At 47.3% G+C, this 27206-nt stretch overlaps 11 protein-coding genes across 11 annotated transcripts; 6 read left to right on the top strand and 5 right to left on the bottom strand.

Annotated features, from left to right (window-relative positions):
• Nucleotides 1-3750: 3750 nt before the first annotated feature.
• Nucleotides 3751-4845, top strand: ATNIH1004_009418 (quinone oxidoreductase family protein; the record flags this gene model as incomplete). Its single annotated transcript, XM_033574010.1, has 1 exon — nt 3751-4845. One exon carries the CDS (start codon nt 3751-3753, stop codon nt 4843-4845), a length of 1095 nt encoding a protein of 364 aa, XP_033424562.1.
• Nucleotides 4846-4906: 61 nt separating this feature from the next.
• ATNIH1004_009417 (Zn(II)2Cys6 transcription factor) lies at nt 4907-6554 on the bottom strand (the record flags this gene model as incomplete). The annotated part of the gene is made up of 4 exons (XM_033574009.1): nt 4907-4924; nt 5002-5726; nt 5771-6417; nt 6472-6554. 4 exons carry the CDS (start codon nt 6552-6554, stop codon nt 4907-4909), a joined length of 1473 nt encoding a protein of 490 aa, XP_033424561.1.
• A 406-nt stretch (nt 6555-6960) lies between these two features.
• ATNIH1004_009416 (uncharacterized protein) lies at nt 6961-8821 on the top strand (the record flags this gene model as incomplete). Its single annotated transcript, XM_033574008.1, has 3 exons — nt 6961-7017; nt 7975-8354; nt 8413-8821. The coding sequence occupies 3 exons, from the start codon at nt 6961-6963 to the stop codon at nt 8819-8821; spliced, it is 846 nt and encodes a 281-aa protein (XP_033424560.1).
• Nucleotides 8822-9134: 313 nt separating this feature from the next.
• Nucleotides 9135-11009, top strand: ATNIH1004_009415 (uncharacterized protein; the record flags this gene model as incomplete). Its single annotated transcript, XM_033574007.1, has 4 exons — nt 9135-9551; nt 9599-9901; nt 9984-10567; nt 10700-11009. The coding sequence occupies 4 exons, from the start codon at nt 9135-9137 to the stop codon at nt 11007-11009; spliced, it is 1614 nt and encodes a 537-aa protein (XP_033424559.1).
• A 115-nt stretch (nt 11010-11124) lies between these two features.
• Nucleotides 11125-11808, top strand: ATNIH1004_009414 (uncharacterized protein; the record flags this gene model as incomplete). Its single annotated transcript, XM_033574006.1, has 2 exons — nt 11125-11553; nt 11575-11808. The coding sequence occupies 2 exons, from the start codon at nt 11125-11127 to the stop codon at nt 11806-11808; spliced, it is 663 nt and encodes a 220-aa protein (XP_033424558.1).
• A 269-nt stretch (nt 11809-12077) lies between these two features.
• ATNIH1004_009413 (phytanoyl-CoA dioxygenase family protein) lies at nt 12078-13001 on the bottom strand (the record flags this gene model as incomplete). Its single annotated transcript, XM_033574005.1, has 1 exon — nt 12078-13001. The coding sequence occupies one exon, from the start codon at nt 12999-13001 to the stop codon at nt 12078-12080; it is 924 nt and encodes a 307-aa protein (XP_033424557.1).
• Nucleotides 13002-13311: 310 nt separating this feature from the next.
• On the bottom strand, nt 13312-14426 carry ATNIH1004_009412 (Gfo/Idh/MocA family protein; the record flags this gene model as incomplete). Its single annotated transcript, XM_033574004.1, has 2 exons — nt 13312-14288; nt 14369-14426. The coding sequence occupies 2 exons, from the start codon at nt 14424-14426 to the stop codon at nt 13312-13314; spliced, it is 1035 nt and encodes a 344-aa protein (XP_033424556.1).
• A 1708-nt stretch (nt 14427-16134) lies between these two features.
• On the bottom strand, nt 16135-20673 carry ATNIH1004_009411 (uncharacterized protein; the record flags this gene model as incomplete). The annotated part of the gene is made up of 4 exons (XM_033574003.1): nt 16135-17934; nt 17987-18274; nt 18341-20476; nt 20575-20673. 4 exons carry the CDS (start codon nt 20671-20673, stop codon nt 16135-16137), a joined length of 4323 nt encoding a protein of 1440 aa, XP_033424555.1.
• Nucleotides 20674-22012: 1339 nt separating this feature from the next.
• On the top strand, nt 22013-22909 carry ATNIH1004_009410 (sulfotransferase family protein; the record flags this gene model as incomplete). The annotated part of the gene is made up of 3 exons (XM_033574002.1): nt 22013-22118; nt 22194-22716; nt 22777-22909. The coding sequence occupies 3 exons, from the start codon at nt 22013-22015 to the stop codon at nt 22907-22909; spliced, it is 762 nt and encodes a 253-aa protein (XP_033424554.1).
• Nucleotides 22910-23349: 440 nt separating this feature from the next.
• Nucleotides 23350-24785, bottom strand: HIS5_2 (pyridoxal phosphate-dependent aminotransferase; the record flags this gene model as incomplete). The annotated part of the gene is made up of 6 exons (XM_033574001.1): nt 23350-23809; nt 23870-24017; nt 24074-24191; nt 24246-24448; nt 24528-24713; nt 24767-24785. 6 exons carry the CDS (start codon nt 24783-24785, stop codon nt 23350-23352), a joined length of 1134 nt encoding a protein of 377 aa, XP_033424553.1.
• A 1175-nt stretch (nt 24786-25960) lies between these two features.
• On the top strand, nt 25961-27165 carry ATNIH1004_009408 (HpcH/HpaI aldolase family protein; the record flags this gene model as incomplete). The annotated part of the gene is made up of 4 exons (XM_033574000.1): nt 25961-26157; nt 26226-26353; nt 26423-26631; nt 26713-27165. The coding sequence occupies 4 exons, from the start codon at nt 25961-25963 to the stop codon at nt 27163-27165; spliced, it is 987 nt and encodes a 328-aa protein (XP_033424552.1).
• Between the last annotated feature and the right edge of the window lie 41 nt (nt 27166-27206).

Raw genomic sequence — 27206 nt, 5'->3', positions numbered from 1 at the left:
CAATCCTTAGGTGGCTACTATAATCTAATGGCATCGACAATTAGCGCACCTAAATTACCCTAATATTTTGCGATTATCTCGTACGCCTGGCAGTTAGATTAAGGTTTCTAATCCCTAATCTCAGCCCTTTTTTGCGATATCTGCCATGCAGCGAATTAGAAACGCAGCCTATTTTATACCTTAGTAAAATATACCACGAGACCTCTTCAGCGCATTTTTATTAATATTGCAGGTGGAGGCAATACTCTGTTTAAACACTATAAGCAGCTGAACGACCCTGCTTCTCGTACGGGTTCTTGCTATTATATACTAATAACAGACAATATAACTTGCTATTAGTGGATCTTATTTTTAAAGGATTAAAAGCTTGTCCACCAACATCTCGAGCAATGGCTTAGCCATATAAAAACCAAGGCTTTTAACCGCCTGCGTTCGTGCATTGCGATAACGAATTTGTGACTAAGGAAATAATAAAATAGGTAAATAAAAATAGTGCGAAGATAGAACCAACTAATCCCTATTCCCTATAGCAGAATAGACTAGGTAAATATACTAACTAGATTATTATCAAGCATACACGCGTGATTTTGTATAATTCTGGATTACTATATTAGCTCTGGCAGGACACTATGCAACATATAGTTTATATTACAAATAACATCCCTATGTTTACTACGCTGTACGTAGATTACTTAGTTCTAGGGGGTATTTACTAATCTAGATATTTAGCCCTCGCAGCATGCTATACTGTATTTTATATTTTTTAACAAGTATCCGCAGATTGCTTACATTCGTCCCTTTGGTTGTTGTGTTTGGTATTATAACAACCCAGGATATCAAGATTTTAACAAGATTATTAGCTATAGCGCCCCAGGCGTCTACATCAGCAGCAATTCTTTAACTAATTATAAAGTCTATATTAAAGAGACAAACAAGGTTATTCGGACTAGCCATGTTTTATTTAACAAACAGACTTAGAGGAAACAACCTATGGAAAAACCGATTAATTCTACTGTACCTCCGGATCCTAAATATCTCGCGCAAGAAGCGCTGCATCTCATGGGGATTCTCCCGCGGAGGATAATAGATAATCTAACTGGGTTCGACCTGCTAAAGGCTTTGCTCTATTCACAGGATTTACCCCTACTTCGCCTGCTTCTGCTGAGGCAAATCGGCCCCGATTCCGAATACTTGGCAGGAAGCAATAAAATCACCTAATAAAGATAAATAGTTAGCAGCTTGCGAGCTTGAAGCTTCCTGTCTTAATAAAATTAAGGCATGGGACTTGATTAATAAATAATCTATGCCTAAGGGCTTAAAGCCTATCCCTGGCTGTTGGGTTTTTAGTGTTAAAGACCTTAATAACAGCACTTTTAAATACAAGGCATGTTAGGTTATATATGGTAACTTGGTTAAACAAGATCCTTATTTTGGGGAGACATATTCGCCAGTGGTTTATCCCTAAATAATTAATATTCTATTTGCAGTTGCAGCTTATTATAAATAGTATATTACTTAGGCGGACGCAGTGCAGGCATTTTTAATAGTAAAGTTAATATACCAATATATATATGCCAACCAACCGGCTTTTAAAAGGGTGATCCTAACACTATGGTTTGTAAGCTAAATAATACCCTATATAGTCTCGCGCCTTCCGCATGTATATAGTACAACTGTCTTTATAATAATTTTAAAGCTTTAGACTTTAAAACAAGTAACTATAACCCAGGCCTATGGATTCACTAATCTCGCAAGAATCTCTATATAACTGCTTATATAAATAATTTTACTATTATTACCATGCTTAAAGTAAACACAGAATAGCTTCTAAGCACAATACAACAAAAATTCGCAATTAAAAAAATAGCTTACCTCAAGCATTTCCTCGGCATGGAGATTACTTAATCTGATAGTTAGATTAAGCTTATGCAGACCTTTTATATTAATAATCTTATTGCTTCGGCAGGGCTTGCAGATGCCCATCCAGTCTCTTTACCTGCAAACCCGGGTTTAGTTATTAATAACAACCCCGATCCCACTGTAAACGAGGAATATAATTAACTCACGGGTAGTTTTAATAGCTTGCCTTAAAACCCGTCCAGATATTACGCATATCGCGAGCTTGCTAGCGCAGTTTAACAAGGCCCCTACTAGAAAGGCATTCGGAGCGGCCAAACACTTAATTTAATATTTAAAAGGATCTTGTACGCGGGGTATCACCTTTCGCATGTTAAATAGACCCCTACTGCAACTACTGGTTTATACTAATTTAGACTGGGGAGGTTCTTATTATAATCGTTGGTTAGTATTAGGCTATATCATACTTTTAGCCGGTGCCCCGATATTATAGCAATCTGCCAAACAGATATCCATTGCCTTATCATCCAATGAGGCAGAATATATGGCGGCGTTGGATATAGCTCGGGAAACTTAATAGCTATATTGCCTACTTAACAAGATAGAGATCTACTCTGCACCTTTAGACCCCATTGCATTCCACGTTGATAATAAAGGTTGCACAGATCTTATTAGTTTAACAGTCACCACCAAGCGCTCTAAGTATATTAATATTCGGTATTATTATACGCGCGAGCTCGCGGCGGACCGCATTATTAATATTCGGCTATGCCCTAATAAGGACAACGCTGCGGATGGCCTCACTAAACTGCTTTGATCTAAAGGATTTACGGCTTTTCTCTGCAATATAGGCTTAGCTTAGCTTAGTTTTTGGCTTATTTTTTGGCTTTTTGCTTTACACGCGATTCTGTACATAATGGCGCTGGGTGAGCACGCTTCGGCCAAGGGGGTGTTAGGGACCTACCATATTCGGTATGGTCACGTGGCCTCACTTAGTCACCCACCTAGATAGTCAGCTCGCCCGAGCTCCTGAATTGAAGAGAATTGTGCCTCGCGAACAATGTTGATTGGCCACGTGATCCTTTACCCATACAACAATCGGCAGTCTTCATATTTATCGTATCAAGAATTGTTCTTTATCGTATTATCCCATTTAATGGGAGAAATTCTGCATTGGAGTAACTTCAAGTTATACAGGTTCTATATATAGACGCCAGCTTTACTCTGTACTGTAGAATTTGTCGGATAGAAAATACTGGTGACAAAAGTATATCCTATGAATAGTACTGTCGAACTGGTTCAACCTGGTACGATCGTTAGGTCGCACGCTAAAATACTGCCACTCCTGTATATATCTGACAATCTATATATATGTGTAAGGAATCTGAAAGGCCTTGTAAATATGCTAACTTAGAAAGCCGTGTTGTAAGCGATCTCCCCATGATTATGTGATCTAACCCCTGCTGGGTGGAGCGGGCTAGGTAAGGATCTGTCAGATATACGGCTAATCCCGAAGAGGAAATAGAGTACGATTGGTAAAAAGTCTTATTTGAATGAATTGAGCTGGTTCGGGTCTTCTTGATTATTCTTCTTGGTTATTCTTGATTGATTATTTTGTTGTGTGCTCCACGGGGGTTTTACCCCGATCCAGTCACATGATTCTGGTCCACCAACGGCCATATTATTTGACAGGATCATACCAGGTTGAACCACTGTACACCCTGCCGACTTATGCATGTCGGTTGAAAGGAAGATAGGACCCTCCGACCAATAAAACAAATCGATCCTGTTGGCCGAGGTTATTTCACTCTAGGATCAAGCACTATAAGAATACATCCCATTAACCCATATATCTGTAGAAAAGTCGGCCATTTTATCACTCCGATACGTATAATGCCTCGATCTATCACTCTCAAACAAATCGAAGGTAAACCTGGCCAGGTATACTACCCCCTGAAACTAAATGAAGTATCTAAGCCGGTGCCCGGTCCCGGCGAACTCCTAGTGCGCATCCAGGCCGCCGCGTTGAATCATCGGGATTTCTTTGTTCGGCAACATCTCTACCCCGGCATCTCGTTCACGAGTCCGCTGCTCTGCGATGGCTGCGGCACTGTCGTCGAGACGGGTCCGGAGTGTAGTCCAACCGCTACTTCTCTACTAAACAAGCGGGTGATCCTGATCCCTTGTTTAGGCTGGGACGCAGACCCCAATGGCCCCGAAGACATGGCCAAGTATGCGATTATCGGTGCATCCAATCGGTACATGCACGGTGCCGCCCAGGATTACATCGTGGTACGTGAGTCCGAAGTCGAACGGTGTCCTGATCATCTCTCGCCTGTTGAGGGCGCTGCGCTGCCGCTCGTCGGATTGACGGGATGGCGCGCCCTCGTCACCAAGAGCGGCAATGCCCAGGCGGGACGCAATATCCTTGTGACGGGCATCGGTGGCGGCGTTGCATTGCAGGTTCTGCAGTTGGGCGTGGCAATGGGCTGCAATATGTACGTCACCTCGGGTGACCAGGACAAGATCAACCGGGCAGGGCGGTTGGGCGCGAAGGGCGGTGTCAACTATTTAACGGAGGGATGGGAGAAGCAGTTGGAGCAGATGCTCCCGCCCCATCGGCCGTACCTGGACACTGTGATTGACGGAGCCGGCGGCGACATTGTCGCCAGGACGATTCGAATCCTGAAGCCTGGCGGAGTTATATGCAGTTACGGAATGACGGTGGCTCCGAAAACAGACTGGTCCATGCAGGCGGTTTTGAAGCATATTGACCTAAAGGGGTGCACGACGGGGTCGAGAACGGAGCTGAAGGCAGTGTTGCAGTTCGTGACGGAGAAGAAGATTAGGCCGGTTATTAGTCGCACGGTCAAGGGGCTGGGTAATCTTGAGGCCATTGATGGATTGTTCGAGGATATGAAACATGGAAAGCAATTTGGGAAGCTTGTCATTGAAGTTGATTCCGCGTTGGATAATGCTGCTATCTGATGTATATTGTCTACATTCAGTAGATGTGTTAAAAATTGATTTAAAACGCATTTAAAGTATATCACACCGGGCGTACCATCTGTCAGCATTCAGAGAGTATGGTCCTTGGAGCCGAGCAACGGTTTGATTCCTTTCCATCTCACCTTTCCATCTCACCATGTTAATCCGGGCTTGAAGCTCTTCCTGAGTTCCTGCCACTAAGACCTTGCGTGGGGACAGTTCAGGCCCAGTGTGTTGACTGTGGTCGTTGGAACATGGTTCGTTCTTCATACGCTCTGCTGCGATGCGAGCTAACAAGGTCGAGTCGAATGACCCTTCGCGGTGCGGCCAAGCCTGAAGAGCCTGAATTGCTTGCCATCGAACGCCATAATCATCGCACCCCACAGCCACCAGGTACAGCGCTGGGATGACCCCGACATCGAGAGTGATGCTTGGACGTTCAGGAAGCTTGCCAATGATTGATTCTGCCATGGACAGTTGGTTCTTGTATCGCGGGGTGTAATATTGATGGCTTGCATCATCACTTTGTAAAAGACAAGTTTCCAAAGCGAGAGACAATCCGTCCATCAGTAGATTAAGTATATCCGCTCCCCTTTGATCCTTTAAATTGAGTCTGGCATAAGAATCTTCGCAGAAATGATGAAATAGCCATTCCACATGACTTGCCTGGGAAAGAAGATGGGTTCGCGTCAGATCCAAGGAGCTATACCCATTGGCGATCTCTGCATCCGACATTGACCAGCACTTCTCCAGAAAGCGAAAGACAGCACTGGCAATGATGTCAAAGGCCTGCCGTCCCTCTTGGACACTACTGATTACAAACATGGCCGCCTGATCCTCGATTCCTTTATCGATACACAGGAGGGGGCCCCCAATGCGAACTGCACGGATTGAATATCCAGATGCACAAAGGAAGCCACCAGACAATTATCCACGTTGAAAGCGTCAATGCTTTGCTGCTTGTAGATCTGTGATTCTTTCAGGATGCGTAGGCCACTACGAAGATGTTTGAATGCATTTTTATACTGTCCCTGCAGCAATTCCTGTACAACAAAGAGCAGACAGCAGAGGAGAATGACCACTGTTAATTGGGGGTCCTGGGAATTGCGACGTTGAGTTAAAAGGTTGAAAGAGCGTCCTGATTGCTCAAGTGCAAACCGTTTCCACTGGTTATTCTCCAGAGCCTCATCTGCCAGAGTCATTCCTTTCATCTCGGCGTCCGTATGGACCGCGCTCAGAGCAATCACAGCATGGTAGACGGCCGGTTCCGCCTGACTTACTTGTAGTACTAACTTCTGCCACAGCACCGAGTCAAAGAATCCCAAGATGGCGGGGATAGTGCGATTCTGGAAATACGCAAAACATCGCCGCTCATCTGCAGTCATCAGCCCGCGACGACCATTGGCAAATTCCAATGAAATGAGCGGCAGAGTAGTGGGGGTGGCAGCCCTCTGTTGGGGGCGTCCCCGTTTGCGAGGCAGCTGACACTGGTAGTACCCTTCGCAGCATCTGCCGGTATCTGTGCAGTTTCGACATGAGACTGGAGTTTCGTCACATTTGATATGACGAATACTGTGGGCATTTGATTAGCGGGTAACCGGGTATGGCACCTACGATCCAACTTACCGACAGGTACGACAACCTAACTTGGATCTTTTCCCGCCGGCTCTACGCCGCTTGGGAGATAATTTAGCATGTGTTTGTGGCATTAGCAGTTGTGGGAGTCGACCAGGAGCCTATTGAATATATGAACTGAGAGGGAGAAATGAAGTAGATAGAATGGGTGTTCTTGCAGGGAATGCAACGCCTAACGTCGATCCTCGTGTGGTAAAGGCCAAGTTGTGTCAAATAATATGGCCGTTGGTGGATGTTAGAGACGTACCGTATTCGATATGGTCACATGGCATCTTTTAGTCACCCATTTAGCGTAACTATGCAAAACGTTCGGGACTTCCTGGCGCGCTGCAACACGAAAAAAGCACATCGTCAAAGGCATCGATTTTACCCGATATCCGTCAAAAAGCACCCTATTCAGACCTGGAGACAACCAATTTACTGCCCAAAACGGCCAAATTGAAGCTATTCAACGGTAAGAATCGTTATATTATACCAAGAATGCCTCCCAAGCGGGCGAAGTCTCTGGCCACGCGCGCAACCCCGACGGAGCGCGTGGTGCTGTACGATCTCCAGGGAACAACAGATTTCAGCGCCTGATAAAGCAGGATCCTCATTATCCAGGCCTGCAGTTAATTACATTCCTCGTTCTACAACTGCTCAGATAGATCAGATGAGGAAGAAGGCAACAGCCGGGGGTGATACGGTGCTTTGGAACAATGCAAAGGCAAGGGAAAATACAAGGGCGGCGGCCACCACGTACTAGGGACATTGTCTCGCGCAGTGATCGGCCTATTCTGGACTTCAGCAAATGGAGGACGGTGTATCGAGCTTTATCACTAATCAGAGGTAACCATAATAGCGCCAGCCAGTCTTCTCGTTGAATATAGACTCGTCTATAATGATCAAGTCCTCCGCCGTGAAGCGCCGAATATCTTCAATATATGCTTCTCGGAGCGCTTCGCTGTGGTTAAGAGATATGCGCCGTAACTCTTTTCGGGTCCATTTCCTCCGCTTTAACACCCGCGATATTATAGATTGACTGACCAGCATACCACGCTTATAAAACAGCCACCAGACCAACTCAGCTCGCTCGCGCTATCCCTGTGAAAGGAGGTGTTCAAACAGTGCATTTTCATCGGCTTCAGATAGCTTCCTAGCACAGCCAATTTGACAGAAATACGGCTTCCTAATCGAGCCGTAGCGGAGGAGATTTGGCTGTATATTAAACACTCTTGTACGGCCAACATGGTATTCAGCTACAATGGCCTCAACTCTCCAACCTAGAAGGAGAAAGCGCAGGATCTGAGCGCTCTGGGCAGGCGCTAGGCTATGGCCGCGGCAGTGTTGATACAGCTGAATCTTGGGGCAAGGGGCCGACCTAGGCGCGAATTAGCATCACACCGGGATATTCTGGGCATCCATCTTTTATCTTTACATTCTTACAATTGAGTGTCTCTGTCGGGCCTATCGTGCAAGAATGGTGACTTCGTCATGGCTCACGACGGAATTTAGGCTGTTGGCCTCTTGCTCTCTCCCGATGGAGCCGTGGCCACTCCAGGATACAGACTTTCTTCCAGTCCAACCTATCGCAATGCTGAAGTCTGCCCAGAGCGATGCAGTGTTTCCGGGCCGAACACAGGAATCTGGTCGGTCTATCCCAACTTCAAGCAGATAAATAAATGCAAACAGACCGTGTTTTACGACTTTTCTCTCTACGGCCAAGTTGACGACCTGGCCGATAACCACCGCATCCAAGCTTGCTCATCATTCGGTCCCGATTTCTCTCAGATTGCCCCTTCAAGCCTGCAGATCGCTTCCGCTGAGTCTGTCGATGTTGAATTCGAGATTGGGTGGTGGGACGAGGGCTTTGGCCTGGCAACTTCCGGCCTCCGGTCCCTCATCAAGCAGATGCGCCAGTTATGTGGACCATGGACATGGAGCTGCGGACAGGCCCCTCATCATCTATGGCCAGTCTGGTCAAGCTACCATTGGTCTCTACATTGGCGGAGACCTGCTGAACCAAAGCCTTAGCGAGTCTGCCCTAAAGATGCTCCAAGACAACCTTGCAAGCCTCAACGTCTCGACGCCAAGCTTAGCCATGCAGCTCTGCGGGTCACATTACGACAGCACCCACATATTTGGGGTCATGGCCACCAGCAACGGGACGTTTGCCCCCATCCAGCGCGCTATCAAATCTTGGATCAATGCGACATGCCTGTCGTTCTCGGGGTCCATGAAGTTTCCTGGCCAGGCTATGTTCACCACGCCGCTTCTACACACTATTCGCACCACCAACGCAACTGTCCTGGCTAGGGAGGAGCTCAACGCTCGTGCTCATGGTGAGTGTAGGACAGTATAGGTGGACTCTGGCAACGGCTGTGCGGAGCTGGCTACAAAGTGGGGTATTTCGGCCGCCGACTTTACCAAGTACAATCCTGGATCTGGCTTCTGTTCTACATTGAAGCCCAAGCAGCAAGTTTGCTGCTCCAGCGGAGATCCCGGATTTCAGCCCAAGTCCTAACAAGGATAGCTTATACTATACATATTAGGTCAAGGAAAATGACAACTGCGACAATCTTGCTGCCGAGTACAGCCTCACGAAGGACGATCTTCTAGACTTCAAGAACACCTAGGGTTGGAGTGACTGTAAGCCTCTGTTTAAGGACACTGTCATGAGCTTGAGCAAAGATACTCCACCTTTTCCTGCCCCGATTGCCAACGCAGTGTGCGGTCCACAGAAGGCAGGGTCCAAACCGCCAACTGGCAGCTTGGATATTGCTGCTCTTAACCCCTACCCGTTGGACGCCTGCTGCAATATCTGGGGCCAGTGTGGTATCACCAAGGACTTCTGCATTGACACCAACACCGGCACCCCGGGAACTGCTGAGCCTGGCACCTACGGCTGTATTTCTTACTGCGGCCTTGATATTATCAAGGTTGACGGGACTGGCGCCATCAAGATTGCCTACTATAAAGGCTACTGCTTGAGCCGAAAGTACCTCTTCCAAGATGCCTCCCAGATTGACACCTCGCAGTATACCCACATCCACTTTGGCTTTGGGATGTTGACCCCTTCCTATAATATTGAGGTTGGTGATGCGCTATCCTTATGCGAATTTGGTGAATTCAAGCGCAGTTCTGGCGCCGGATCTTGTTATTCAGTGGTTGGGACTTCTCGACCATGCCTGCTACGTATCAGATTTTCCCTAACAGTGTCACACCTAAAAACCGTCTTATAATGGCTACAAAGATTGCTGACCTCATTAAGAAGCATAACCTTGATGGTGTCGACATTGACTGGGAATATCCCGGTGCACCTGATCTTCCCATCTTTAATCCCGGTAGCCCCGAAGAGGGTCCCAACTACCTGGCCTTTCTTGTTATTCTTAAGAACCTCTTGCCCGGCAAATCTGTCTCCATCGCCACCCTTTCTCCTACGGTACTTAAAGCAGTTCCCTATCAAGGAAATTAGCACGATCGTGGATTACATTGTTTACATGACCTATGATCTCCATGGTCAGTGGGATACCCATAACAGTAACTCCCAAAAGGGATGTGAAATGGGTAACTGCCTGCGCAGTCAGGTTAACCTGACAGAGACCAAGCAGTTATTGGCTATGATAACCAAAGCAGGTGTCCCTGGAAAAAAGGTTATTGTTGGTATGACTAGTTATAGGCGATCCTTTAAGATGGCGGAGGCAGGTTGCTGGGGCCCTGACTGCTTGTTCACTGGTGACCGCTTAAATTTAGACGCGAAGAAGGGAAAGTGCACTAACACCACTGGGTACATTGCTAATGCTGAAATTGAAGAGATCTTGAAGGATCCCGGCCGAGTTGTTAAGAGCTTTGTCGACTCAAGCAGCCACAGTGACATCCTTGTCTATGATGACACGGAATGGGTCGGCTACATAAGCAGCGCAACTAGGAAGGCACGCTCAGCCCTCTACGCAGCCTGGGGTTTGGGAGGCGCCTCCGACTGGGCCAGTGATTTACAAAAATACCATGATGTTCCCCCACTAGCAAAGAGCTGGGCCATGTTTATAGAACTCACCAGTTCCAGAGAGGACCCCAAGACAGACCACACGCGGAATAGTAACTGGACCGAGTTCGATTGCACGCACCCACCCACTTATTATGGACTATTTGGACTACACGCCCTCTAAACGGTGGAAGGGTTGAACGCAGATGCTGCATGGAGGGACGTTGTTAGGATCTGGTTAGACACTGACTCTAAAAGTTCCGATATTAAGTTTATGGAGTCGGTCTCAAGCACCCTCCATATGGGGGCTCAGGCCCACTGCGGGCAATTGATCTCTGACAGCTGCATCTCGCAAGACTGCCCCAAAGGTGCGGACTGTCCAGAGTCGGGACCCGCGGCGCAGCTTACCTGGAACTCGCTGGTGGAGATCCATAAATTATACAAGGACTATTACAACACTCTTTACCAGATCGCCGCGGTTGTCAACACCGCGCTTAAAGATCTGGAGAACAAATTTGCACCGATTCCTCCGGAGGAGGAAAATAACTTGGATCTTGCTGCTTATTGATCTTATTACCCTTGGAGGCCTCTCGACTGCCGGGCCTTCTTCAACTTGGCCCTCAAGAAGCACCCATGGTTCCACGAGAAAGGTAGCAAACTTGACAACAATCAAGGATACTACCATGACTCTGATCGGACAAAGTACAGCTATCACCAAGGATGTGTTACCCAGTAAAGACTTTCCATGGACGCCGGAGAAACAGGATGCCTTCTCAAACACTATGGGCCAGACTATCGATGGCAGGGGCAATGTTACTTCTCTAGCGCTTGGAAAATTGTTTAACGGAACCGACAAGTCGGTTAAGATTTTTGGGAGCGCTATCTCCGACGGGAAGTTCATTGAGGGTAAACGTGAAGGAAACCCCCCAAAGTCCGGTAATGCTCAGAACGAACTGCGAGCCAACATTGCCAAGTCATTTTTTGGCTACTCCATTCCCGCCCTCTGGCGAGTATCTAAAACATACGCCTTTATCATTGACTCGGGCTACGGGTGTGCTGAAGGTAAGAAGCTCAGCGACTACCTCGACGACCACACCATGGATGCCACGGGGGTCTGCATTGACGGATAACAGTATTACCTTGTGTATCCGGACGGTGATGCCAAGGAATGCCACTGCCAGGTCGTGACAGATGGGGGCCCCTGCCAGCAAGTATGCAGAGACAACAAGTTCTCGGAGCCTCCAGGCCTGGACTCCCTCATTAACGGAAACTTTGGAGGCATCACTAAGGACGATCTAGTCAAGGGCTCTGTCCGCACGTGGGTCCAGAATGGCAAGAAGAACGGCCAAGGTCAACGGCAACGTTAACTTCGTTGTCGGCGGGCAAGATACGGTAGGTCCCTAACACGGAGTAGCACCCCCGCAGAGCACACAACAAAATAATTATCAAGAATAACCAAGAAGAATACAATCAAGAAGAGCTCTCAACTCGTTCAAATACGATCTTTTTACCAATTGTACTCTATTTCCTCTTCGGGACTAGCCGAATATCTGACAGATTATAAAAAGATACAGAGTTGATCCGCTCGCTTGATCGCTTGTGGATTACGTTACTAGCTACATACATTGTCAAGCCGTCAATAGACAATAGCGGGGTTCATCGAGTCGATCGTGGCGCGGAACTTCGGGTCTGGCCATTCCTCATTGACAAACTCTGCTGCAAAATCCAAGCCGTGCTTGCGTTTCCAACTCTCCAACAAAGCCTTGCTTTTAAGCGGCAAAGTCAATTTCAATGGACTCTGATACCACCATGGGAACATGCCGAAGGCAAGCATGATCCTGGCCGTCTCGCTCTTGTTAGGCATCCCCGCATGCCACAATCGGAGATCACGAAGGACAAGGTCCCCCTGCTTGATGGCTGGCTGAACAGGGGGCAGCACAGCTCGACGCGCCTCGACCAATTCCGGTTTGATGGACGAGACGCCACCGACTGCACCTGGGGAGTGATCATGGTCCTCGATGGTCGTATCACGGTGCGTGCCCACCCAGACCTCGGTTGATCCATTGGTCTCATCCGTGTCGATCAGGTAGTAGTTGGCCACGATTCCAAATGGAAAGCAGAGGTGCCTGGATCCGAGGTCGGCGTGGACCGTCTGCCGTCCGGATGCGCGTCCCAGGGCCGTATTTCCATTGGCAAAGTGCACGCGAGGGTTGGGGCCAAGGATGGCGGCGCTGATGGCGGCCGTGAATGGGTTCGCCCAGACTGATTCGAACATGAGATCAACCGTGTAGGGAGGTGGCTGAGAGATGTTACGCGCCGAGCGGTCGTTGTTGAAGTGAATGCCTGGCTGCGCGGCGAGGGCCTCGGATTTCTCCAAGAGGACTTTGTTGAGACATTTCAGGGCATCGATATCCACTGCATTTCGGATGATGACTATGCCGTCACGCTGGAGAATGGTCACAGCTGCCCCGACAGTCTCTGCACTGGGGCTTTGGGAACTTCTCTCTTCATCAGATACCTCGAGTGCGAGCACTCCGTTTGACTTGTGTTGTATGGCCATGATCGCAGGATTAAGGGTCGCTTCCTTGACGCTGTGGGACTGGAAGATCTGCTGGAAACTCGAGCGATATGGCCCTATTTATGTTCGAGGCCAGAGGATACATTTCCCAGTCGACGAGTAAAAATGTGATGGCGATCGCTGCTGGAGAAATTTTACCGGTAAGCAAGAACATGTTGTGGTACCGATACGTAGCTATGAATTTTTTCCTATAGTTGCCGGCTGCGCAGGTGTTGTTAACATGGACGATTTCGATTATCTTGGATGATCTTGAATTGTGGTTATGGGACTGTCTTATACTATATTTGTATATTTACAGGGTTTGAACGACACCTCCCCCAGAGCAGAGGCTCTCGACAACAGCCAAGTCATGCAATGCCTCCCTTGCGCTCAGCAGACCTTCAGATGAGCCGGACGAGAGCGCATCCAGATAAGTCTTGATTTCCGTCGACATTGCCTCTCCATCGATTGTCTCTTCAAACTGCTGTTTGCCGTCCAGCTTTACGGCAAATTTGCCCATGAACTGAAGGGTGAGGGTGCCCTCGGTGCCGATGAAGACAAAGTCGAATGCCGTCTTGGTCGACGCCAAGCTGATGCTCACGCATCCCTGGGCACCTTTGTTATACTGCAGGGCCGCATTTACGGTGTCCAATGGGGGGAGATGCGGAGCAATCTGCTTGGAGAAGCCCCTCGTCTCCGTGATCTCTTGACAGGCGACAAACGAAAGCACGGAAACGAAATGGATACCGCCATCCAGGATGAATCCTCCCTGGTATTCGGGGACCTGCCGCCACATGGTCTCGTAGTACTTGTTGCCTGGCTTGATGGCGGCCCACACGCGGGCGTTGACAATCGTCAGGTCGCCGATGGCGCCGGACTGGATCAGCTCACGGGCCTTACGGAGGCCGAGGTCGTAGCGGAACTGTTCACCGACGGACCACAATTGGCCCTTCGGCTTGTATACCATCTCGTACTCCGAGATCAACGCAGCGGCCGTCTTGAAATCCTTGGCCACGGGCTTCTCGCTGAGGACATGCTTGCGAGCAGCCAAACATTTCCGAATCAGGTCTGGCAGCGCCAGGATGGGCACCGCAATGACAACAGCGGTCACATCGGCCCGACCCAGCAGGGCATCGAGGTTGTCCTGACTCTCATCGGAGTAGGCCTTGATGCTGGCAGCCTTCTTGGTCAGGGGCTTGGCTGCCTCGACGATCGATTCGGCTGACTTTTGAGACCGCGAGTAGACGGCCAGCAGGTTGGCATTGTGTGCAATGAGTTTGGGGAGGTGCTCTGTGGGAAGAACGAGCCCGATGTGAGTGAATATTCACCATCACCGTTACGTCTGAGGGGAGATAACAGACAAGACTTACCCTCACGAGCGTAGATGCCCGCGCCAATCAACGCAATGCCGGGAATGGTTTGAGTCATTTTGATGATTTGTGCGCTATGTAGAAATTTGCTTGTGGTTGTTCTGAATTGCCTGAGGGAAGCACGATTCCCAAGTATTGTTATAGAACCCTCAGGCGGGCAAAATCAAGTCTCCTTATTCCTATGAAGGACACCATGTCGAGGCTGGGAATATCTCTGAGAATGTGATGCATTGTTACTCCTCTACAGGTGATGAATCCTGCAGCTTCAATAATGCGTACTATCCTTCACAGTATCCCCACCCCTAGCACATGCGTGGGCTTGGTCTATTCCATTCCATCCTATGTTATTCGCGTGATTTCAATGTTGGATAGCGCTTATGCATGTACAACAAGTCCCTCAAGTAAGGGGTAGCTTACCAGATAGTGACATGTATCAAATTGTACTCGTCCACGTATTCTTCCTGAATTAACTGGGATTGGTAGGAAACTCTGCATGCAGAAACACTGTTTGGTCACCTGAAGTACGACAATGATAATTTATGGCTGCCATTCCGATGATGCTGATCTCCAGAGCTTCAACCGGGGTCAGTTTTCAGCCCAGTTCAGCTCAGTTCAGCTCGCTCAATCTGTGTTCCTCACAAAGTTTTAGTTACCCTTGTACATGCATCTGTTACTTGGTGTTGATGTAAATTTGAAATTGCAAAGATACATATTACCCAGGTATTAAAATTACCAACTTGCTGTTAGTATGACATATTACACACGACCGAAATCTTCCACAATCGATACTTCGTCATTAACTGATCTGGATGTATGCTCCGGAGCACTATTGAACACCACTAACATCAGGCAAAATCATGCAAATTCAGCGTGATATATGAAGATTTGTAACTAGGTGGATGAGAAAAGGTAGTAAGATAGTCAATGGATAAAGATTATACGTCATGGGTATGAGACAGAAAATAATATATATTTATATGCTGGCAAAACGAACCGTCAGTTCTTTATTAGAACCGGAGAATACGGAGATATCGTCCCTCCAATATAGTCCATGATGGCTGTAGACCCGGCTGGGTTGAAATAGACGGCTCCTGTTTGGCATATTTGGGAGATTTCCAAAAGGCAGCATGATCTGATTCAAAGGTTCGATAAAGGATGGTTCAAACCCACCACGATCGTTTGATACACCTCCAATCTGGAGAGGTATGACTGAGATGTTCTGTGATCTGATCAGCGACTGTGCATGTTAGGGTGAATTCGATGAAGTCTTAGACCGTGATGGGATATACAGTTTGCCCATTTATCCCAGCACTAATGTTCTTCATTGTTCCCTGGGCAACACAGAAATATCCAATTCATGGCCTAATTACTTCCTACCAGGGAATCAATCATTCTTCAAGTGGCTGGATATAGATGACTCTCGCGTTGATCCAAGGATACGGGCTATAACAGAGGATGTTGATATGGGGCAATTATAGTGCTCATTTTGCATTGAGCATTCAGATGAAGCACACAATATATACCCCATAAGTCTTTTCTCTATTGCAATACTACTCTCAAGCTGAAAAGCCCTTTTGACTTGTCCTCAGTTACATCCCAAGAACTGCATAAAAACATCGGGTAAAGATAGATTATAGTTTGACTGCAGCGCCCTCCTGTAATGGCTGAATGTTCCTTCTAAAAAAATGGAGATAGGGCAATGTACGGTTGATTGATAGTAACTGCATAGTATCACTCATATACAGCGTAAAGAAGAGTACATTCAATTATGCTTGGATCAAGTCATGGAGTAGAGTTCTTTCCGTACTCTCTTCAAGCAGTTTACGAAAGTACCCCCCAGCCCTGCAGGCCAGTTCCTCCGGGGTACCGCTCTCAATCACCTCTCCCTGATCCAAGACGATAATCTTATCAAAGTCAGCAATGGTACTGATGCGATGGGCGATGACCAAGAATGTGGTGGAGTTCTCGGTCAGATATGTTCGGATCGAATCCTGAATCAACGCATCGGTTGCTTTGTCGATGGCAGATGTTGCTTCGTCCAGGATAAGCAGTTTGGGTCGTGAGAGAATGGCGCGAGCGAGGCAGATCTTCTGTCGCTGGCCTTGAGAGAGGTTGGTTCCCCCCGGGGCAATAAATGTTTCCAGTAGAGAACAGATAGATTGTTGGTCGGAGATGACGGTATGAGTATCCTCGCTTTCTGGACTCATTGGTCGACTCGATGCCTCGGATGGAAGACTGTTGGAAGCAACTGGCTCATGGGGTGGTTTGGATTTCGAGAGTTCAGTAATTGGTCTGCTCATCCAATGCACACGCACCAGAGTGTCGACTAGGTCGGAATCACTATGCTTGTCGAAGGGATCCAAGTTGTAGCGCAGCGTTCCGGAGAACAAAACTGGGTCCTGCGGAATGATACTGATGCGACTGCGGAGTTGTTGTAAAGCAATCGTCGAGATGTCCCTTCCATCCAAGGAAATACTACCTTGGTCGGCCTCCAGAACACGGAACAGGGACAGCACGAGAGATGATTTTCCTGATCCGGTTCTGCCCACGATTCCCACACGCTGGCGAGAGCGTACCTCGAAGGTTATCCCCTTCAGAACAGGCGGCAGATCCGGCGCATAGCTGACGACAAGGTCGGATATGTTCAGATGGCCGTGTGTTGGCCAGGAGGGTGGAGGCGTAAGACCTTCATAGACTTCACCTTCCATGTTCGCATACGCCGTTAATCGCTCAATGCTGTTCATGGACATTTGCGTATTCCCATACCCCTGGGTAATCTGAAGAATGACCCTGGCCACTCTCATAGCAAATGACATGGCAAACCCAGCCTTAGCTGCCGTCATGCCAGGACTGTATACAATAATGACCGCTGAAAGAGAAGTGAATATGGCGCTGATGGTGCTCATCCGGAAGCTGAGCCATCTCACAAGAAGCCAGACGTGCCAGTTCGCCCGAGTATAGCAGTCGATCCTTACGAGCATTTGGTCCAAATATAGATGGGAAACATTGAACGCCCGAATGATAGGAAGACCGCTCATTACGGAGTTGAACTGTTCGATGATAGGACTGAGGGCGACGCTTTGCAAACGCTTGAGCTCGCGAGTGGCGGTAAGATATTGATGAGCGAAATGGATACAAAACGGCAGCAAAACCATGGCAAGCCCCAGGATTTGTAAATTGACTGCCATCCCAGCAGCTAGAATAGTGATGGCATCAACTATATTCGAAACAATATTGCGTATGATGAGACCCAGTCGCGAGTCAAGGGTATTGATATCGGCCGAGAATCGGTTCATGATACGGCCCAATGGCATCGTATCTAGCCATCGCAAAGGACTGCGCAAGGCAGCATGAAGGAACTGTCGAAAAAGTGCCTTAGAAGCCCGGAGAGCGGAAGAAAAGACCATGAAATTGATACACAAGCTGACCACACAAGCCATTAAAGACAATGCGACGTAGACAAGCAAGAACTGTAGGACTTGTGTGTCAACTGATTTAGTTCTTACTTGCTGCTGTGCGCTGGCATTATCCCTACTTGTATGAGGTTGTTGGCCAATCCACCAAAACTATAGAGAGGTGTGTTAGCAAAACGAGTGTCGTTCAAATGCAAAGAGCAACACTTGCCCGTTCCAGAGTGAAAAAGCCATAGGCCATATAGGCAAGTAAAACAGAAAAGAGATAGCGAATACCCCCAGTGTTGTCTACGTATGCCTTGTATGTGCTCCATTTAATGCTCCCTTGTTCTCGTTCTTCTTGTGTCACGAATGCACGAGTATGCTGCGGTGTAGCAGTTTCTTCGAGCGACACGGGGTTGAATCCTTCCATCTCATCATCCTGGGCACCCTGACCATGTGCCTCCTGCTCGATTTTGTCCTTCATTACATAGCTACCATCTACACCTGTCATCTTGTATAAAATTAAGTCCCTGATACCATCTTTACCTAGATCATTTACAGATCCAGCGTGGCGTACCTTGCCGTTTTCAATGTGGACCATGTAGGCAGCATGCGATATACATAGATGCAGATGATGTGTTGCCAGGATGCGTGTTCGAGAGCTGACTATCGGCCCTGTGAGAGCGTGGTCGCAGAGATGCCGTGCTGTGTAGGCATCAACAGCACTAAAGATATCATCGATGACCAGGATGTCTGCACGGGAATACAACGCCCGTGCCAATGCGATCCGCCATTTCTGACCACCACTTAGATTGACTCCTTTGGGGCCAATTTCAGTATGATCACCATCTACCAGTGTTTGCAGGTCTTTGGTGAGAGCACATGAATCTAGAACCTGCCAGTATCTCGTTTCATTATAGGGCAAACCAAGAAGGATGTTGCTGCGAACTGTACCATTCTCAATCCATGGAGATTGGGGAACAAAAGCAATAGCCGAGTCAAGAATCCAGGGGTCTCCGGGTTTCATATTTGCAGGGGAGATATCAATCTTCGGTTTAGGAGCGCGAACTATGCCAGACAAAATCTCACATTCGCCCAGAATGGCAGCAAGGAGTAGGCTTTTTCCAGAGCCAGTGCTTCCAGATATGATACTGAGTTGCCCCGGGGGGAAAGAGAGACTGGTATTTCTGAGAGCGAACAGATTAGCCATTGAAGAAGATGATGGGCTTGTCCATGAAATAGTCGCTTGCTCAAAGGAGACGCGGTCAGACGGCAGGGAGATATCATGTCTCTCGGGAGATTCAAGGTACTGGACTATGCGATCCAGACTGAGACGGGTGTTGAGACAGTTGATAAGGGTCTGAGGGAACATAGTCAAGGTTGCCTCGATGGCTGCAAATGTAGATAGAGAAGTGAAGATGACCGAACCAGATGGATTCTCGGCTCGAAGCATATAAGTAGCCAGCGCGACACTAGACACTACGATGGGGCAAATATTAAAGTATGAGAAGATCAGGATCTGCCAGAACCATGATGCCTCGAGAGTAACCATCTCACTGTCACGGAGCCCGTTGATTCGACCCTCCCAGTGATGCTCTGATGCAGACATTTTAATCTGTCGGATTCCTTCCAACGCTTCGGACAAGACCTCCATTCTCATATCTCGAGACTGTAGTAGGCTGGCCTGATTCCTCCGGTATCTTTGTCCGAAGAAGCAATTTACGGGCATAACCACGACGAGACTGATTAAACCGAGCAGTAAGCTTTGCCAACCGAGCAGTCGAGCGATGAGAATACCGGAGATAGAAAATTTGATGGGAGCTTCGTATAGGGCATACAGAAGAGTGGTACAGTCCACCACCCGTTGAACATCAATGGAGGCGATGCTAATGATATTTTCACTGGGTGATTCTGTTTCGTTAGAATCATTATCATTGACTGGCTTATAGCCCCGTGTATGCTTTTTGCGTAAGGTTTTATCGAAGATGACCGCCCACAGTTGACCATATACACGAGTAGGAATGACATTGAAGGATAACCAATAGGTTAATGAGTCGGATATGGAAGCTATCATAGTTGTAGTACCGAGGCACAGTGCCCAAAGCCCGAGAGAAGCGTGGGAACCCTGACTCTCCAACGTGTTGAGCAAGCCCAACAAAGCCAGCTGCGGGCCGAAGCTCAACAATGACCCGCAAACGGTGAGAAACAGCTGGAGAAAAAGGGTGGCTCGATGTGCCATGATGAGTCTTTTCCATAGTGGAGAAGAGTCCAAAGACAATGGCTGGGTTGCGCGAAAGGCGCTGAGAAGAGAGGAGGCATCAATCGCGGAGCGCAGTTGTGGAAGATCTATAAACTCGATACGCCTGCTCCTCCGTGTCAAGTTGATCACTTTCCTCGCCCATCCAAATGATATCCTGCTGATAATCGAACTGGTGTATTGTCGATCGACTTCGAGTCCATCTCGAATCACATCTGGTCTTCGAGGTAAGAGCAGCCCGGAAACAAACGCAATCAATCCAGATGCATATTGCGTAATGACGAGAGCGCTGTACAATTGGGAAATGGATGTCGTAGACGTGGAAAGAGAAAGATATTCACTGGATAGCATGATCATCACCAAGACCTGACACATACTTCCGCTCCATCCCAGCGTGAAGCGTCGAATAACTCGATCTTCTGCTACCAAAGCTACGGCCTGGAGGAGCAGCATGACCTAGAAAAGTACAACACAATGTTAGCCCCATCCCCATAGCCTGAAGTGTGAATCGTAATGTAGAATCGAAGGTGATGCTGTAATCGATGCATTCTTACACAGCTGGACAGCTGAAGCCACTCCTCTACCCAATGAACCTGATGTGTCCTTTCTGGCCTTGCATATTGTCGCACGAGGCATGCGATCATACCGATCATGGTGAAGACAGCATAGCAAATTTGTAGCCATCTATCTGACATACGTCGCATCGACTCGTCGGTTGCCACACCATCTTCATCCTTGTATATTTTCGAGTTGGGCAATCTCGATGCGGTTGAACAAGTCAATAAAAGCTGTCGCGTAATACTGCCACAGCTCATTCCTGTCATCAACGCTACCAGACATGAACAGACAGCGTGGACAGTAAGTGCAAAGCCATCCTCGCCAGACCCTGAGAGACCGACAATCCGCATCATCCCTAAGCTACAGTCGATCTGGTTGCACGGCTGGCGTCGAAAAGCGTTAAATCCTGGGCCACCAATCTCAAATGTCGACTAGAAGCTGAACCGAGGATGAAGACAATTGAAGGACAGTGGTCATTTTGCTTTTTCTCTGTCGTGAAAGTCTTTCAAACGGTGGCGAGATTTGATGGTTTGAATTATACGTTTTGTTCTTTTTGTTACTCCGTACCAAGCCATGTATTCATGTATTGTTCCGCTTTGGGAAGATCAACGAGAAAAGGGCGCACAAGGAATACAAATAACCAAACTATTGGCTTGGAAAGCAGACAGGTTGTGAATTACAAAGCAAGGAGGAACCGGCTAAGTTGCCTTGTTCATCTTCCAGCTCCATCAATCAATACTCATGGTTTTTTTTTTTTTATGGATCTAAACCTTTCCTGACCTTCAGCTGAAATCACCGATAGTCTCCCACCCAGATCGCCAGCGATCCACGTCTTCTCTTGGGGTCGACAGACAAACCTGTGCAATAGTTGGATTTATGAACGGTACAAAAGTAGTAGGCTTAGGATGCGAATCCCTGTCGTACACGCTTTACCATCGATCCCTCGTAGTTCCAAATCCAACCCTCAGAGTACAGACTGTAGTGTGAATCTACGCAAGGGAAAGGCACTATTGTTTCTGCGTAATACTAGGTAAATGAGGAGAGATAAGCTGCAGACCAAGTCAGCTTTACGGAGAAGTTTTTTTTGAGATCCACTCCTAACTATGCTATCTCTCCCCCTCCATGTCAATCAAGCCACCCGGTTTATCAGATTTAATGACACCGCTTGTCAAGCACATTACGGTGGAAAGATAACTGAAAATGAGCTTAACCTTTAATTGGCACATACAGTACAAACAATGGCTCATCGATCCGCAGTTCGTTGGATCTTTTTTTTTTTTTTTTTTTTTTTTTTTTTTTTTTTTTTTGCATCTCTAGCGACAAGTTCATGGACGCCATACGAATCTATAAAACCCGACGAATCAGCCCATCAAACATGCGTTCTGTGTCCTACAGCACCTATTATCGTTTCGAATTGGTCGTCGACATTCCATCATGCCACCAAGAGTCATTGGCGCAGGCCTCCCAAGAACCGGGACCTCCTCACTGACAGCTGCTCTGCAAGCGCTAGGATGTGGCCCCGTGCTGCACGGTCACGCTGGTAGGGATCAAGAGCCCAAAATGAGCCATACCAAATCCCCCTATTAGGAATGACTAATGCGGCTTGGTTTTCCAGGAGATGGATATGCGTATCTGAAGCTATTGCGCGCCAAAAAGTCACACCCCGACAAGGATATCCACGAACTCCAGAGGATTACTGGAGTTTCACTTGCCAATCTGGTTGCGCCGTACAATGCCACCACAGACTCCCCAGCCATGGACTTCACCGCGGAATTACTCGAGCTCTACCCCGACAGCGTCGTGATTCTTTCTGTCCGGGACTCGGATGAGCAGTGGTGGACATCTTTCTATGAGACTTTTGGGGTCTACTTCGGTGATAATTTGCAGGGACTCCTGCTAAGACTTCTCATCTGGCCGGTCTGGAGCATGTCCCCGACAAAAGAAGTTGTCGCCGAATATATTGCGGGTTGGAAACGCCGCTACGGTTGTTTTACATCGGACATTCATAGCATACACAACGTCCGGATTCAGCAGCAAGTCCCTCCCGATAGACTACTCGTTTACAATGTGAAGCAGGGATGGGATCCGCTCTGCAAGTTCCTGAATGTCCCAATTCCGAATGAGCCCTTTCCAAACGTGTGAGTCCATTTGAATGTGGTGTTCGGGCCAGGTGATGAGAGGACTGACCAAAAGGCTAGGAACGACAAAAAGGAGATGTTGGCCAACGTAAACAAGTCCTGTCGCAAGGGCTACTACATCTGGGCCTCCATCCTTTCAGTCGCTGTCATGGCTATTTACAGGGCATATGAGCCCATGGTGGTTAAAGTTTAGTACGTATCGTTGTAAACACGCCTGCATGGACATCTGGAAAGGAGGAGGTAGAGGACTCCCAATCTTGTCGTTGAACCATTACCTTTCCAGTAATGAATATGAAATCAATGATATATTCGGTTATCATATGCTGTACTTAAACATGGAATATTTCATGTATCATGTACCACCCCATTTGATAAATTTTTTGATTCAACTGAATGTATATTTAGTCTTGTGGGAGGGTTTCTCTGGCGCGGCATTGCAGATTGAGGCAAGATGGGAAGCAATTCACACAGGCACCTATATGGCTGATAAGCTGTTCACCTGCGTAACACCGCAGAGCTTAAAAGCATTGGAGCAGAGGCCGAGCGAGGACTTATTTGACCAAACAGTAGATTCATACCTTGCCGACTAAGACATAATTCCGATGCTTAAAATGAAATATGGTACCAAGTCGCTCAAATCACCTCCAACACCTTTCGAATTCCCTCTACAAATTTGTCATTATCGTGTTTCGTCCCAATTGTAATACGCAAGCAACCGTCGCAATGCGTCATCATGCCAATAAGCCGAACCGAGATTCCATGGTCTTCCTGAAGCTTTTGAGATGCTAACTCTGCCCGCGCCTGATCGTGAGTCTGGGACTCTCGATTGAGAATCGGGAGAACAATGAAGTTGGCCTCTCCACTACCCAAAGGCTTTCCCACCCCTAACTCGGTGATGTTTGGATCTGCCAGTGCTTGAGACAAGGACTCCCGATTGGCGATCACGTCTCGCACAAGGCGTTTCTGCAACTGTTTGCCATTGGAAGAAATAGCCGCCTGTGCCAGGATGGATGTGGGAGTTGAAATGGTGTACGGCATTTGTACTTTGTCCAACATGTTCGCTGTTTCTGGGTGGGAAAAGGCGATGCCGACGCTATTCTGTCCGTCAATCTTGTGGTCTCTTGAAACAGCCGGGGATGGCAGTGCATCTTACCGGAGACCAGCGAGTCCAGGGCCCTTACTGAAGGTTTGAACAACAATAATGTTCTGATACTCTGCTAAAAGATTCAGGGCCGTTGATTTATCTGGAGAGTTGCTGTAGTCGATGTATGCTTCATCAACAACCACATATCCGTGAAAACCTGTTCGATGTTTAGCATGAAGGTAGCCTCCACCATTCAGAGATGATTGTCGTTACCTGGAAAGTCCAACACTGCTTGGATATCCTGCAACGAAATCAGAGTCCCAGTTGGGTTTCCAGGAGACGCGAGGAAGATCAGCTTGATATTGGGATTCTCCTCCAGCTTGCCGTGAACCTATTTCTTTGGTCAATATAGAGAGTATCTAACATATGGAGATAGAGCACATACATCGGTCACCTGCAGGTTAAACGAAGCATCCAAAGGCGAGGAAACCACATCGATATCATTCAGCGCAGCTCGAACCTGGTACAGTCCAAACGTTGGGGGTGGAACCAGAATTGCGTCCTGCCCTGGTCGACAGGTGGTTCGTATGATCAGGTCAATGATATCAGCAGCCCCTGTCCCTAGACAGATATTTTGGCTTGTGATTCCTAGCATATCATTTAGCAAACCAGGATTCTACAGCGCCAACATGGGAAGATCCAAGGGAAAAAAAAAAAAAACACATACCAAACTCCCTTTTCGTATCAGCAATACCATTCTTGAGCTGGGCCTGCAATGCTGAAGGATACCGATTCAGCGCGGTTGTCCCCGCAAAAGCGTAGGCCAAAAGTTCATTTGTGTACGACGAATCCCAAGTATTGTTAGGCTTTGATGGCGGAGCGATGCAAGTACCAAGAGAGTTTTCATTGGCATCTAGAAGGATCTGGCACCGCGCTTGGAACTCATCTGATGTGCTTGTGACATACTTTGGCAACGCAAAAACATTGGGGCGAATCGCCTTTTCCAGCGAAAAATGTGCGGGTTTCATTTTGACCAAAAAAAAAAAAAAAAAAATAGAAGGGAAATGGAGGATTAGTTGAACGCCAAAAGTATAGTATTTTTTGGTTCTCGTAGGATCACGGGGCAGTGCTGTTAATGAGTCCTAAATATTCCCTGCAATATATGGAGTAGAATAGTTCTTGGTAAAATGCTCAAGCAGAAAAGCAACCAAAACATCTTCATACCAAAACCTTACATAAACCAGCACAAACAGAGGACACTGCAGATACAGATACATCTATGGGTCTGTGTGGGCATCGTGGATTATCGATCTCGGGCACTTGAAGATGAAATTCGTTACTTTGTCAACAGCTTCAGCTTGTGTGATAGAGCAACGAGACGATTGCCCTGATCCACAAGTTTGACTCAGCGCTATTATGTTCTTTGAATCATTTAACCAATCACTGCATCATGAGAGCACCGCCGTAAAGTAAGAAACATATCACCCTGCAGTCACAAATTTGCGACATTCTGGACACATTAAGGTGAGGGAAATTCAAAAAAAATAAAATAAAATAAAATGTAAGGTGGGGGATTTGTAATTCTGTCCTGGAAGCTGAACTGTGGAGTCTGCTGAGCTGAAGCATGGCTCTCGCCGACAATATCTCTCGCCGACAATATTTGTATGGAAATGAAGCTGAAAAGTCCAAGCAAAAATATGTACGGATCGGCGCATTTCCACCAGCTTTGCTCCTAGTCTTAATTGGTTACAGTGGTCTACGTTGATTTCACGCATGACAAGGTTGATTCTTATTATCATCATCATTATTTGGTCTCTGCCATTGGTTGCTTCGATATATCGCCGCGAAAACAAGCTATAATCTGCAGCCACCGTCATCTTGCATGTCCACGAATGAAACTTTGACATGTTCGAAATTTGTATGTCAATTTTTAGTATTACATGTATTACATAAGTATTATTGAAATTCATGTAATTCGTGTTCTCGAGGTAATAGCTTGCTGGACATTATAACGGAAATGTTACGAAGAACCACGATATCTTGGTACCTCGGTATATATGTATATATGTACATGCTAAGGGTCTATCGTATCAGCAGACGGATTTGTGAATATCAACTTCTTCATAGTTTCTTCTACCAGATACAGTCCGTACGATCACCATGGGCCTCAAACATCTTCGGGCACTTTCTCTATTCCAGCCTTCCAACTTGGCCAAAGCAGTCGCCGATACGATGGATGAGGAGGGCAACACCGTCAGCCACTTGTATGGCTCGATCATGGCTCTCCCTCATACTGTCGTGGCGCGAACAACATCCGTTCTAGGTTTCGATTTTATCATGTTGGATGCTCTCCACACGTACATATACGTCTATCTCCTGGTAGTTGGAATTTGGAGTTGTCCTCACTGACAATTGCATGTTATAGTGCCGTTGATACCGAGAACCTCATCCAACTTGTTCAGACAATCAACCTATCCAGTGAAGGAGATACAGTTGCAGTTGTACGAGTCCCATCGGAACACTCAGACTTGATAACGCACGCGTTGGATGCGGGTTAGTGATATGCTATCACTAGAGAACTAGCATATACCCACAATACTCATATCTTCCTTTCTGACGCAGGCGCCGGGGGAATTGTATTCCCTCACATCGATACCGCCGAACAAGCCGCCGAAGCTGTTAAGAAAAGTCGATATGCGTCTTCCGGTGGCGAACGGTCTTTATCTCCATCTGCTCTACTTCAGGGCATCACTGATATCGCCCCTCTGGGTATGACGCATACACAGGTTGCTGATGCTCACATTGCTGTGATCTGTCAGATTGAGAGCCAGGTGCGAGATCCCACATTTCTTAAAAAAAAATAAGAAAGAAAAAATAAAGGGAAGGCTCTGACATCGAATGTTTTGAAATAGACTGGCCTGGATAATGTGGAAGCGATTGCTGCTACTCCCGGGGTTAATGCGTTGATGTTGGGACCTGGAGATCTCCGACTATCTCTTGGCCTGGCGCCAAAGAAATTCAGCGAGCAAGACGACCCCAAATTCCTTGTTGCAGTCGATCGCTTGGTTGAAGTGTCTCGAAAATACAGAAAGCCTTTGATGACCGTGTCCTTTAAGGTAAACGCAGAGAAGGATACGTGGATTCGAAGTTTCGGTATGCTTATGACCAGTGCGGACATTGTCAGTGTTCAGAAGGGTCACCAGGCAGAGTTAAAGATAATGAAACAAGCTATAGGCAACCCTGTTTTTGAAACGGCAATGAAAAGGCAAATGGAAAGGTCAATGGGCATTCAAATGGACACACTAATGGACATTCCAAGGGGTACTCCGATGGATACACCAATGGAAAGTGAAACCAAGACATAACCAGATGCATAGCCTGTATATTGTTGAGGTAAAAGATCGAT

Source organism: Aspergillus tanneri (assembly GCF_003426965.1).
Source record: "Aspergillus tanneri strain NIH1004 chromosome Unknown AapTan_6_pilon_pilon_pilon, whole genome shotgun sequence".
NCBI lineage: Eukaryota > Fungi > Ascomycota > Eurotiomycetes > Eurotiales > Aspergillaceae > Aspergillus > Aspergillus tanneri.
The sequence above is the reverse complement of the archived record's forward strand: the minus strand, read 5'-3'. Positions and strand labels throughout refer to the sequence as shown.